The sequence below is a fragment of the Lichenostomus cassidix genome, chromosome 2 (assembly GCF_008360975.1).
Source record: "Lichenostomus cassidix isolate B80296 chromosome 2, HeHo_3.0, whole genome shotgun sequence".
NCBI lineage: Eukaryota > Metazoa > Chordata > Aves > Passeriformes > Meliphagidae > Lichenostomus > Lichenostomus cassidix.
The window spans coordinates 34,867,905-34,880,238 of NC_139482.1; the positions used below are offsets into that span (position 1 = coordinate 34,867,905).

Here is a 12,334-nt window from a genome sequence, read left to right on the forward strand (position 1 = left end):
ACAAGGAAATCATCACAACTGAGATTACAGCAAGAAGCAGTAACTACCAATCTTGGATTTAAGGATTTGTATGAATTGGCTTGACCAAGTTTAAGAACTTAAATACTTACTTTTCTGTAAGTATTTAAGTTCTTAAACTATCAATATCAATTAGCTATTAATAGCTATTAATATCAATTTTACCAAATTTGGATTCCAACCTATAGAAGTTGTGTTAAAAGTTTAAACTACTTATTAAGAGATTAATAAAGGCCCTTCTCTCCAACAGTTAGCTAGTCTGATTCCAGCAGGACTGGATTATCAGAAATCACTGTCAGCAGGAATCAGTGCTTTTTAACCAGAAGTGTGATGGCATTTCTTTTGTGGATACATACCATCAGCAGTGCAAAGCTGAGGGAGATGGAGAAGGTCCTCCTGCTGCTCCCGAAGTTGTAGCCAGGGAAGCCCATGGATCTCCCTCACCTGCCCTGTGGTACACACAGCCAAAGAGCACGACCTCCAGTTCTCCAGAACTGCTGTTTTCATAAACACTTACCCTTTTTATTTAGATTTCAGTGTTGTAAAATGTGAACTTCACTGACCCAAACATGGAATTGAGTAGTATGGGCTCCCTGCAGACATCTGGCAGTGTTAAAAATGTTCTCTGATTGTGACCAACTTGTCACAAGTAAATGCTAACCAGTTCTTTGGGCAGTATTCACTGTCACTTCCCATCCTTCTACATGCTGATCCTCTCACCCAGTTACTGCAGGATCAACAATAGAAAAGTCACCACCCTTCTGTTTTTTTGCTGCAGAGGAGCTGAGTTTCCCACAAACTTGTGTCATCCCCAAACAACTGCATTTAATGAACAGTCTCTTCTTTTTTTTGTAAAGTAGATATAAATAGAGCATATTATTCTGGATTACAACAATAGTTGCAGTCTTTAAATGGGCATAATCTCTGGGCAAGACAGGAAGGCTAATTCTTCTCAAAACCAGAATTAATTGGGTTGGATAATCTGTAAACATTATCTCATGCTCCTTTTTAGTCATCTTCCCTACAGTTTAGGTAACAGCATTGGGATCTTTAGAGGTTAAAAGGACCAAACTTGTGTAGAGGTTAAAAGGAGCAAAACTTTGAAGTATTAATTTTTACATATTAACATTTTTTTCAACCAAACATTTGTTAATTCTTTAGCCTGGTAGCCAAAACGCAGACAAGTCAGAATTTTAAACAAAATAAATGACCAGAAAAAACCCCCAAATGATTCCAACCAAAGTTTAAAAAGAGCCTATAATGAAAGCTCTGACTGTTCCACATACGTTTACACAACCATTTTGGACACATCTAAGAATGGAATGGTGATAAAAAGTTACAGGAGGAAATACAAAGCAGGACACAGAAGTCAAGATTTTATAAGGAATTACAAGAAAAACCTCCTCGATTGCAGTAGGATCACTCTTAGGGGGAGACAGACTGATTCTTCATCTTATCAGCATCCAGCATTTGTACCACAACATGACACTCTAAAAGTAGCAGCTCAACCTATGAGGTTAATACTGACTTGGCATTTTCTCCTGCAGAACATTTATCCTGAGAACGGAAAACCCATAAAACATCCCAGAAGTCAGAGTACACAGAAAGCTGAGCAGAGCCAGCTGTCCTCATTCCCTAAGTCCATTTGATTTTTTTTCCCCAGGACAAAAAGGGTTTCTTTTATTCTAATACATTGCTTCAGTAGTCCAGCCAAGGCTCACTGCTCTCCCTTGGTGAAAATCCAAGAGATTGTTTGGATGAAGGCTGTAAGAATAACTGTGCCATATTCATCTGTAGAAAATCAGGAGGATTTATTCTAGAAAAATGGAAGTTCCAACATAATTTTCTGGAAATGAACAGGCCTCCGAGGTATGAACATCTTTTTTTAAACCCTCACCAGCCACCATCAACATGATTTGCTTTTCAGAAACAAGGAACCTGCTGTTCCTTGACCTCTGATTAAGAAAGTGGTCTCTGAGCACAGTAGCATGGTCTTTAAACAAATCATGTTCCATTTTTGGAATTAGACCATATTATAATAATAGAAGCAATTATCACTTAAAAGGCACAATTACTGTCCTACCCATACAGACAGGTAGTAATAGAGTTTTGGGTTTTTTTTAAAAACAAATACATGCAAATTGTAATGTACAGCCTCACTGAATAAACTGAAATTATGAGATAGATGAGATACAAAAGTCATGTCAACTCTGAATTCCTAAATAGACTTCAGAATTCGTAATTAGAAAAGACAGATATTTAGCTCAAAAAAGTTCATGAACGCTAACTTAAAATAATGCAGTTTAATGTAGTGAGAAAGTTTTCTTCCTCAAGAGGTGAGTAGCAATCAAATGAAAGAAAGGCACAACTTCTGATTGACATAAGGAAACAAACATGTCCAACAGCACTGTTTTCTGCATGTGCCTGTATTCCATACCCAAATCTTTAACTTTTAAACAAACCAGTACCATCTGAGCTTTTCCTCCTCTGTCACCCAGGCACACAGTGGACATGAACAGCTCAATCTCCACTGCACGGCAATTTTTCCAGTAAGACAGGAATGTCCCCAGCTATTATCTGAGCCCTACAGCTACAGACACCACACAGAGATAACAGGTCATCTTGAAGTCAGACAGAGGTCAGCATAGATAATAAATGCCTATTAATACCATCTTTTCACAGTGCTTTTGAATCAACATCAGATGGTTTCATGAGCAGACACATGCAGCTGTTACCTTTTAAATAACACGACTTGGTGTTCTCATCAGGTTTCCCACAAGCTTTTTTGGAAAAAATGGGTCCATGTTGCTTCAGCCTTTGAATGGAAATGGTTGCAGTGAATCCCAAAATGGGCCAACATGGATCTTTTGAGTGCTGCCTGTGTGCCTGGCTGAGGCATGAGCATCACTCCCACAGAGCCTCATATGTGAGAGATTCAGAGGGAAGAGAGCACAGAAATCACAACCTCCCTGAAGTTCTCTAACTCTGCTCATAGATAAGCAATGAACACAGGCACAAATGGTTAAGAAAGCAATATTTATAAGGAAGCCTAAAGGAATAATGAAGTAATGTAATATTTAAAATTACTTTAAGTAGCTCACCTTCACTTTAGAATTAAAATGCTGGCAAAAGCCTTCGTGAAGTAGATGTTATAAATTCCAACAGTTCGATAAGAAACTTTGTCATTAATTCTTAGTACATACAAATAAATTATTCATTAGTAGAACTCACATTTGGGTTTTATTATACTCTGTAAAATATACAGGAATCTTGAAGTACTGAAAGAGTGCAGGTAAATACAGTATTCAAGCAGTCACTATTTCTATGTACATGCTCATTAATTCTTCAAAAACCCCACAAAATTATCAAATAGATCAAAATATTGTCCCATGTTTCCACACTATGTTCAGAAAAGCAGCTGTTAATTTACAATATCAAAGATTTCCAGTTTCACAATACAAAAAAAGGATAAAAATGAAATTGGAATCAGTTTGTAGTAATTTATTTGTACTTTGCCGGGACATGCAAGGATTCCTTGCATGTACATAAACAAATTCACTTGAAAAGTAACAGTTATAGTTAAAGCAGAGCCAAATAAAGTAAATTCATATTTAACAGACAAAACTTCAGCTTACTTATGTCAGTTTTTCATTCTTCAGGCAATTAAAAAAAAAAAACCACAGTAGTCTGTTATAAATAAAAAAAAAAATTTGGGCAAGTCTGAACTACATTACAGGGACCTGTTTCTGCTGTTTATTTTCTAAATGGAGCACAACAAAGATACACAGCTCTTCCCACAGACCAGACACTGTACTTTTTTCTCTAATAGGGAAATATACTTTTTAATTCACCTCCCCTCCTCCCTCCCCCCTTTGTAAATCTGGGATTAACAAAAAAAAAAAGGTGACAGGGATATACAATTTTAATCTTACGTACAAATTTATGATGTAAGGAAGTAGATAAATTACTGAAAAGAACTCTCAGTCACAACAGGGTTATCAAGACATTTCAATTCAATTTTTTATGCAGTTTCATAGTTTCCAAGTTACTCGTGTATTTTTAAATTAGGAAAAATTAAATCCAAAACTCAAAAGTTAAAAAAAAATCTGTAACTGTGCAACAATTACTTCTTCCCTCCCACATCTCCCACCCCCTCCTTCCCTTGTTTATTACACTGTACATTTTTCACCCTGACTTCACCTTGTTAGCTGGTTTAATTTTAGTATTATAAAAGTATGACAGAGCATTTTCATTTCACCTAAAAGAAAAAGAAAATAAAACTTAAAAGTACATCTGCTTTCTTTCATGGTACATTTAATAGTGTCGGAAGGCTTTCAGATGATTAAAAAAAAATAAAAATCAACATTTAAACCCAAATCTAAGCTTCTTTTCCAGAAGTAATTAAGGTTTGGTTGAAATAACTTCTCAAATAACCTATTCCAGTTTTCACAAAAACGTATTTAATTAAAAAAATCTTTAAGTTATTTGGTCCTTTGGCAATTTGCAGCACAAACAATGCCTACTGTACCAAACTCATTTATTGCCTTCAAAATGGTTTTAGGTTTATTGAGAGTATTTGAATCTGGCATCTTTTGTGTTGTACAATAGTGTTGTTCATCTGCACCAAGTTGGGTGCCCAATCTGCAGGAATTACTTCTGGCACCAGGAACAGAATGGTAGAATACAGTTAAATAAAACAGTTTTGACATTCTTTATTTTTTTTTTGCCATGGATTCCAAGTACTTATTCAAGAATTTATGCTTCTTCTGCAAAATATGCTCTTAAAAATCTTCCTAGAGTCTCACAGATTTTTTTTTATATGCAACCACAATAAAAAACATCTTCTCAAAGGTGTGTCCTCTTTCTGTATTCAAACAGCAACAGCTTTCTGACAGCACAAGTCTGACCTTCCAGCGTGAGGGTTCACTCAGACCTACAAAAAGTGTCTTCTAATAGGTCTCAGAATCTGAGTCATTGAGCTCATCTTCTTCTGTGTAGGGGTAGCCACCTTCCCTGCCAATGTTGTTGAAAGTACAATAGGAGCTGTGGTCACTCCTCATGATTGGCAAGGAATCGAAGGTGACAGTTTTTGAGGTGTTGGTGTAATGATTAATGGCATTGAAGGTGAGGGAGGGCAATGTGCTGCTCGATGAAACAGGCATCATGGTGGCCAGGATGAGCGCCAGGCAATCAGCCACGTCCTTGTTGGGCGCGCAGGCCAAAGCCGGCGTGTAACCTAGAAATTGAGAGAAGACAAAACCCTCATTTAAAATAAAGACAATGTATAAATTTCTCCAAGACCATACAATCTTTCAGCTGCCAAAGTATTTTACATTGCTTAGTTCCGCACTGTTTAAAAAATAAAAAAATGAAATAAATGCATTATCAATTAGTATTTTTAAACTTCTGGTTACAAATAACAATCTTGAAGTTAATGGGCTTTGCAACAAAGACGTAATTGTTATGTTAAGTACAGCCAGACACTCTAGGCAAATGAGAAAAGCCCAGATCTGGAAATGGTGAGGAAGTCACCTGGCTGAGGAGAGACAACTAACAGCAGCCAACAGTGGTGGGTGATGGCATTCACTAAAGAGCCACTGCAGGAACTACAGCTCAAGGTGTTAAATGTTTCTTCATCCAGGAGCTCCACCACAGCTGTTCATCACAGTTACTTTAAAAACACCGTGCTATCTCAGTAACAAGCTGGCTAAAGGATCAGGGCCAGTTAATGGAAAAGGCAGAGTATAAATTTCAATTAACCTATACATTATTACAATATTCAATAATGTAAATTATAAAGCCAATGCCTAACTTTTATTTCCAGAGTTATCAATTAAAAAATCCAGAGAAGTTTGAGGAAATGCCAGCTGGATTAGCAGGCTAGGACTAGCAGAGACACCTCTTGGCTGCCCAACTGGTCCAGCCAAACTTCTGCCAGGCATTGCTGCTGTGACAACCCCAAAATGCAGGAAGTCTTGGGTCGTGGAACGATTTGCAGTCAGGTTACATGGCTGTGACGTCTCTCCTGGGTTTCTGTGGCTCTAATAATCCTCCAACATCGTTCCTTCTGCAGCTTCCCCTTCTCTCTGTACTTGTCTCTCTCAATGTCAAGAAAAATGCTTCAAATTCTCCTCAGTGGAGATCCATGCACTGCTCCTGTCTCAGGCTTAACCATTTGCATGGTGAGTTCTGGCACAGGCCTCGGTGCATCTATACAGCACCAAGGGAATGCACCTGGTGGTGCCACTGGCACTGGCAGCTCTAGAAGCAGGGCAATCTCCTAAGTACAACCAGAGATCACAGCTAGTTCTGCTGCCAAGAGCAGGACAAGTTCCCCTCCCTGGCTCCACCCAGCAGCGTGTGCCCAGATCACCCTGTAGCATCTGTCACTGTGTGGGACAGAAATGCCCACAATGAGCTCAATAGCAAGACTTATATTCAGGCACATCAGGGAGTCTGAAATCCTGCACTACCCCCAGTCCACAACTAAAAGGTCTACAACATACAAGTAAAAAGCACACAAGTAATTTTAAACAAAAGATGGCTTTAATGCAAAGTGCATGATAGACTTCTATCCAAATCTTAGGAAGGCAGGGAAAACAAGGCAATGCCCATTCTACCAGCAAGTGTTTCAACTACTAAGGAATCATCTTCATTGTAGAAGTGGGTCCAGATCAAGTTTTAGGGTAGAGCTTAGAAGCAGTTACTGTATTGTACAATTGCACATAAGTATTAAACCAGTAAGCACATTATGGAAAATAACTGTAGCTAGAAATTAAGAAAACAGCAAGCAGGACACAGTCTTGCAGTTGAACTACTATTTGCTCAGGGCAGACCTCGTGCTTGATGCTTTGAACAGAGCAAGACAAGAGTCCCTGCCCAAAGGAGCACACAATCCAAGGAAACACAGATAATTCAAGCACAGAACGCACCAGCTGACCATGCGATAGGGCCGTACAGAAGTGCAGCGCAGCGGATGTTTTCATTGTTAGTAAGGTACCACAGCACTTAAACAGCTCAGAGTTAACAGTCTGCAGAAGAGATACATTTTGAGAGGATTCAGAAGCAAGGGCCAGAGCTCGCCACACCTGGATCATGACTGCATTTCAGGCATGTAAGGCAGAACAGAAGGCTCAGAACTGATACTCAGATGCACACCATTTAATATCTACAGTTGCTGGAGGTTGTATGAAGGTCAGATGACACACAAAATAAGTTCATTCAAGCTAGTCATATTCAACACCATTCCTTTCACTAATGTGACTTGATAAAAGTTCAAAGAATAAAAACAAGCAGTCATCTACTATTTTTTAGGAGTTTTGGTTGTTTGTTTACCCCCTTCCCCCCTCCCCCTTTTAAAGTCTTCTAAGGTCCTGAATACTCATGTTCCTTCTAGAACAGAGCATTCCAATTAATTGTAAAATAGGCTAATGTAAGGATTAAACAAAATACTTGCTTCTCTTAGAAGTTCTCTGTTCTCTAAAAACAGTGTTTGTAATTAACATACAATTGTAGGTCTCGAGCTCCTGGTTTTCAGAAGCAAGAATGAAATACCAGTTTTATTCTTGCCTTAGACATAGCAAGATGAAGTAACTGCTTACGCCACACAAGACTGACATCTGTGTCCTCCACCATATTAACTCTATATTAATTTAAATTTATAAGAACAAATTTTATATTTATGCCACTTAACTGCAAAGTGGTAATTTGTATGACAGGGAAACAACAGATATAAATACTGTCAATTTCCTTTGAAGATGATGTTGGTAAATGAACTGATTCCACTGAAATACTCTTATTCATCTCTCCCATAATGGTCCCCATAATCTGCACTTGAACCTGCATAAGCCTTCACACAGCAACAACAAATTTACTATCTTCATTTGTAGATGGGGCAATAGAAGCACAGTAAGGTGGGGCAGTCTCCTTGCACAACAAAAAACAGTGTGTGTGATGGACACTGACTTAAGACTAAGGCTCCCCCTGCCCAATTGCAGAGCTGCTCCCTCCCTGGGGCTTGACAATTTCCAGGAAGGTGTCTACAGGAAAATCACAGAGTTACTAATGAGGTCAGTGCAATGAGAGTTCTCAAGATCAACTGAATGAAGTGTTAACACTGAGAAAGAGATGGGAGTCTGAGGTACAAGCCATCTTATAAGCACTTACAGAAAAACTCCTTCCAGTAAATTGGAGATCTCCAATATAAAACCAACACACAAGTTAAATAGTGAGGGAAGGGAAAAACCCACTACAAAAAAAAAAAAAAAGTTCGTTGAGTGACAACAATAAAACTTCATATGCCATTGCAAGAAAAAGCTAGTAATTTCTTTTAAGGTAGGCAAATCTACATTAGTAATGTCCAATTCAACTGAATTTTGGTAGATGGAGGTGATGGCAGTTTCATCATGACCGGTGTGGACACATGTGAAAAGAACTGAAATTTGAATAAGAACTGATACAGAACTGAGAATAGACACTCAACACAACTACTTTTGGGAATTATACAGGACAGCTAATTTACTGTTTCAGCTGCATTTAATCTTTTAAGAACCAAGAGGATTACATTTTTTCTACTGACATTAGTCCTCAAACAAAAGTGATCTCACCAGATTAAGAGATGCTCTCTAACAAAAGAAGTGTGACTTCAAATTTAGAGTTTTAAAAATCTTATAAATTATTTATAAACTGAAATACAGGTAGTTGGCATAAAGCTGGCTTTTTCAAAGGTCATGTTTTTCAAGAATGATCTATAGCTCAGATATAGCAGCAGAGGACCCAATTTAAACAGCTAGATATAAATAAGAGACTGCTTGCAAAAACTCAATGTACGTTTTACAGAAAGGGACAAATTCAAAGACAAAAAGTTGATGATCACTCCATAATAGCTGAGGTCCTGCTGGTTACATGTTCCATATATCAAGACAGGCTTCTATGTAAAACACTAAAACTTTCTAAAACTAAAACTCCCATGTCATCTAATTCTATATGAACTACCAAGCTTCTGTGGCAGATCACTGATCTGGACTATGGTAAAGTAAGAAAACGTCAGTGTTGTGATCCAAAATATTCCAGTGCCTATTTGTTCAGTCAGAAAAAGAATTCATTGAGAGTATTCTCCAGGCTGCTTAAAATTTTATAAACAAAGCAATTGCTATTAGAAAGAACCACAGTGAGGAAAAATATTAGACAGTGCTCAGAGTGACTTTAAAATATGATCAGAATCAAAAAGATTACTTTTAGATCCCCAGGCTGCCAGGGTACTTTGACACAAACGTTTTTCCTCTGTTATGTCAAAGATCCATGCTAACAAGGGACTGGCTGGCTGCACATGAGAAGCCCACAAAAATGCAAATGTCTCCAGTCAGCAAACATGTGATGAGAAACAAAACAAAACAAAAAAAAAAATATTCTCCAATCTTTTCATTTTAGGGAGTTTCTTCTAGCACTTGCTCTTGTGCCCTATTTTAGGCAAGGAATGATCTTTAAGCCACCCATGTCACTTTCAGCAGTGTAATTGGAGAAACACACAGAGAAAGGCACAGTGAACATTAAGAGAGGAAAAACCTTCCAAACTAGAAATATAATTAGAACTATTAATTATACATATCACTTCTGGAATAAAAAACAATAAAACAAAGCCAAAAGGCAAACAATCCTACACCATTCTGTCACCCCTCTGCAAATCCCAACTACTGCTTTCATAGCATAAGAGACAAAGCTCTTACACTTTTAAAAGTGCAGCTTCTGAGGACACAGATGTCTTACATGAAAATACGCAAATTAGTCAGTAGATCTAATTTTCTTTTGTTCTTACAAGGTGCAGGAGTTATTCTCGTAATAAAGCAGTTACCTCTTCTTACTTCTATGTGCCAAAAATCTCTGAAGAGCCAGAAGCTTGAGAACAGTAAGTGAGAGCTGTAAATCATACTAGCTTTTAAAAGCTAACACCGATATACCTACCGTGACAAAATGAATAGCAACTCAATCCAGCTTCTTAACAGCTGAAAGTTATATTTTACTTTGAGCATTATGTCTTTCTGACCATTTTTGGTATGCCTAGCTAGTGCATTTATAGGTGCATCATAAAACTACATTTATAGTGCATCATAAAACTACAAATGCAAACCAAACATTTCTGTGTCATGACCTGCATCGTTCTGAAAGTTTTCACTCTCCCTACACTGCTGCTGCTTTGCTAAAATGATCCACCACCAACGCATTTTCTTCTGTGAGGGTAACCTACGGCAAGGCTCATCTGAAGTTTCCACAGTTATTGCTTTTCAGGGAGTTGAGTTTAGAATCACAGTTCCTTACAGGGAAACAAAGTTAGATTTTTCTTACCATTTTCATCTACAGCAAGTACACTTGCTCCCTTCCCTAAAAGCTCTTGAACTACAACCGTTAGTCCATTTCGAGCAGCAACATGCAGAGGTCTGTGAAGACAAGCAAACTCATATATAAACCTTAGAACAAGTCATTGAGTAAGATAGGTAGCTTGCATCTAGTTAAATGTAATACTTATACTTCTATGTTATTTACACTTTATATAAATATTGTAGATGTAATAACTAAGATGGGAAACTCAGCAAATCTTTCCTTATTGCAAAGAAACTCTACAATACCAATTGAGAACTTTCTTCTTTCCATGGCAGCACACAGTGAGGAAGCAGCTACTAGTAAAGATGTTCCTGCTTATGGACTTTATCATGCTAAAAAGTCAGAAACACTTGGCACCCTACTGTTGATAAATCCCCCCTTCAACTGTTGTAACACATACAGTCACATCTGAGAGTTGCTGCATATCACTGCCATCAATCACTGGAGTTCTAACAGCAGAATGGTAGTCGTTTGCTACTGCATGTAAATGCTTATAAGAGATGCAGAAGCATTTCATCAATTTGCCTTCTAGGAACCACTATATTCCATTGTGATTAGAGATGAAAAAATATTTCACAGCATAATGCATAAAGCAAGAAAAGCAGATTACTTTTCAAAACCTCAAACTACTAACCATAAATCAATTTTGTGTTGACTTGCTCTATAAAGGAAAGTGTAGCTTTATCTCAAATATTCTAATTATATCTTTTTCAAATGCAACAGTTTTTCACAATTGGTTCCCGCTGGCTTAAATAAAACCTTACCATCATTCAGCAGGAAACAGAATGATCAGCTTACTTCCCTTCTGCTTTATATTGCTCTTCATTCATTTTAAGATTCCTAAAGTTGTTTGAATTAACTAAAAGCTATATTTTGAGTTGGAAACAAATGCTTTACTTAGATACCAGAAATGCAAAAGATACAAACAGGAGCAGCTGTATCTATGGTGTTTACAATAAAGCATGAAAAATTCAAGACCTACCACACCCCCACAGATATATTATAAAAGGTACTGTAATTAAAATAATTTTAATATAGAGACCAACAATTTTAATGCTTATCTTGCCACAAAGAAGGACTTTGTTTAAGCTGTTCAGAAAGTCAATTTAGTCATTAAACATTTGCTAAAGCAGTAATATTTTAAACAACTGTTAAAACCTTGCAATTTATATAAACACTCCATGGAGGTGCAAATGTCTACACATTTTTCCCCATGACATCTCTTGATCAGATTATATGAGCCAAGGCACGTGGGTGGAATTACATGAGCCTGTGGTAGCATACTTTCCCACATCTGTTCCCATCTCATTTTTGCTTTTCCTTCTCTCAACATATCCTTGCTTCAAGCCAGAAATGAGGCAATCAATCCTTTCCTGCTTTCTGGTTATTTCATGCTGCCTGAGGTGCACCATGGTGAGCAGCAAAAGCAAAGGAAGAATTCTGACTATTTTAAGTCCTTAATTCAAGCAGATCTCAGGGACTACTTGGAAGCACTGTACAAGTTTTAATATGGCAAGATTCCAGAAAGGATGTAAAGCCAGAACAATATGTGCTCACAAGTTCTAGTGCAAGGGCTTTTTGGTTTTTTCCCCCCTAAATGGTCTGTGATAGCATTACTAAAGCAGTCTATAAATTCATGTGCATAACTCAGCTATACCTCGGGTGTCAAGTATTCCTTGTAACACAAATGCATTCTCTAAAAGGAAAAAATGCAGAAGGGGTAATTTCAGTAGCCCATCCTGATTGGTATGACATACAATACATTTCTAAGGTTTCCTTCTGATTTGGGAGAAAACAAATAGCTTTAACTCTACTTGAGAAAAGATCTTCAGGAAGGTTTAAAAATAGTGTATTCTCCATGATATTTAACAGAAAACAGTGTTTCATCCTTGAAACATGAAACAGAAAGCATGCTGAAGAATAAAAATACATTTCAGGC

At 37.5% G+C, this 12,334-nt stretch overlaps 1 protein-coding gene across 4 annotated transcripts in view; it reads right to left on the reverse strand.

Moving 5' to 3' along the window:
• Positions 1–548: 548 nt before the first annotated feature.
• The window catches only part of ANKRD28 (ankyrin repeat domain 28), a 121,608-nt gene continuing 109,822 nt past the window's right edge, over positions 549–12,334 (reverse strand). For all 4 annotated transcript variants that reach the window (XM_085051035.1, XM_085051036.1, XM_085051034.1 and 1 more), the window contains 2 exons: positions 10,360–10,451; positions 549–5,254 (listed from right to left, as the gene is read on the reverse strand). In XM_085051035.1, coding sequence (XP_084907161.1) covers positions 4,968–5,254; positions 10,360–10,451 — 379 coding nt within the window. In that variant the 3' untranslated portion in view covers positions 549–4,967. The remainder of the gene's footprint in view (positions 5,255–10,359; positions 10,452–12,334) is intronic.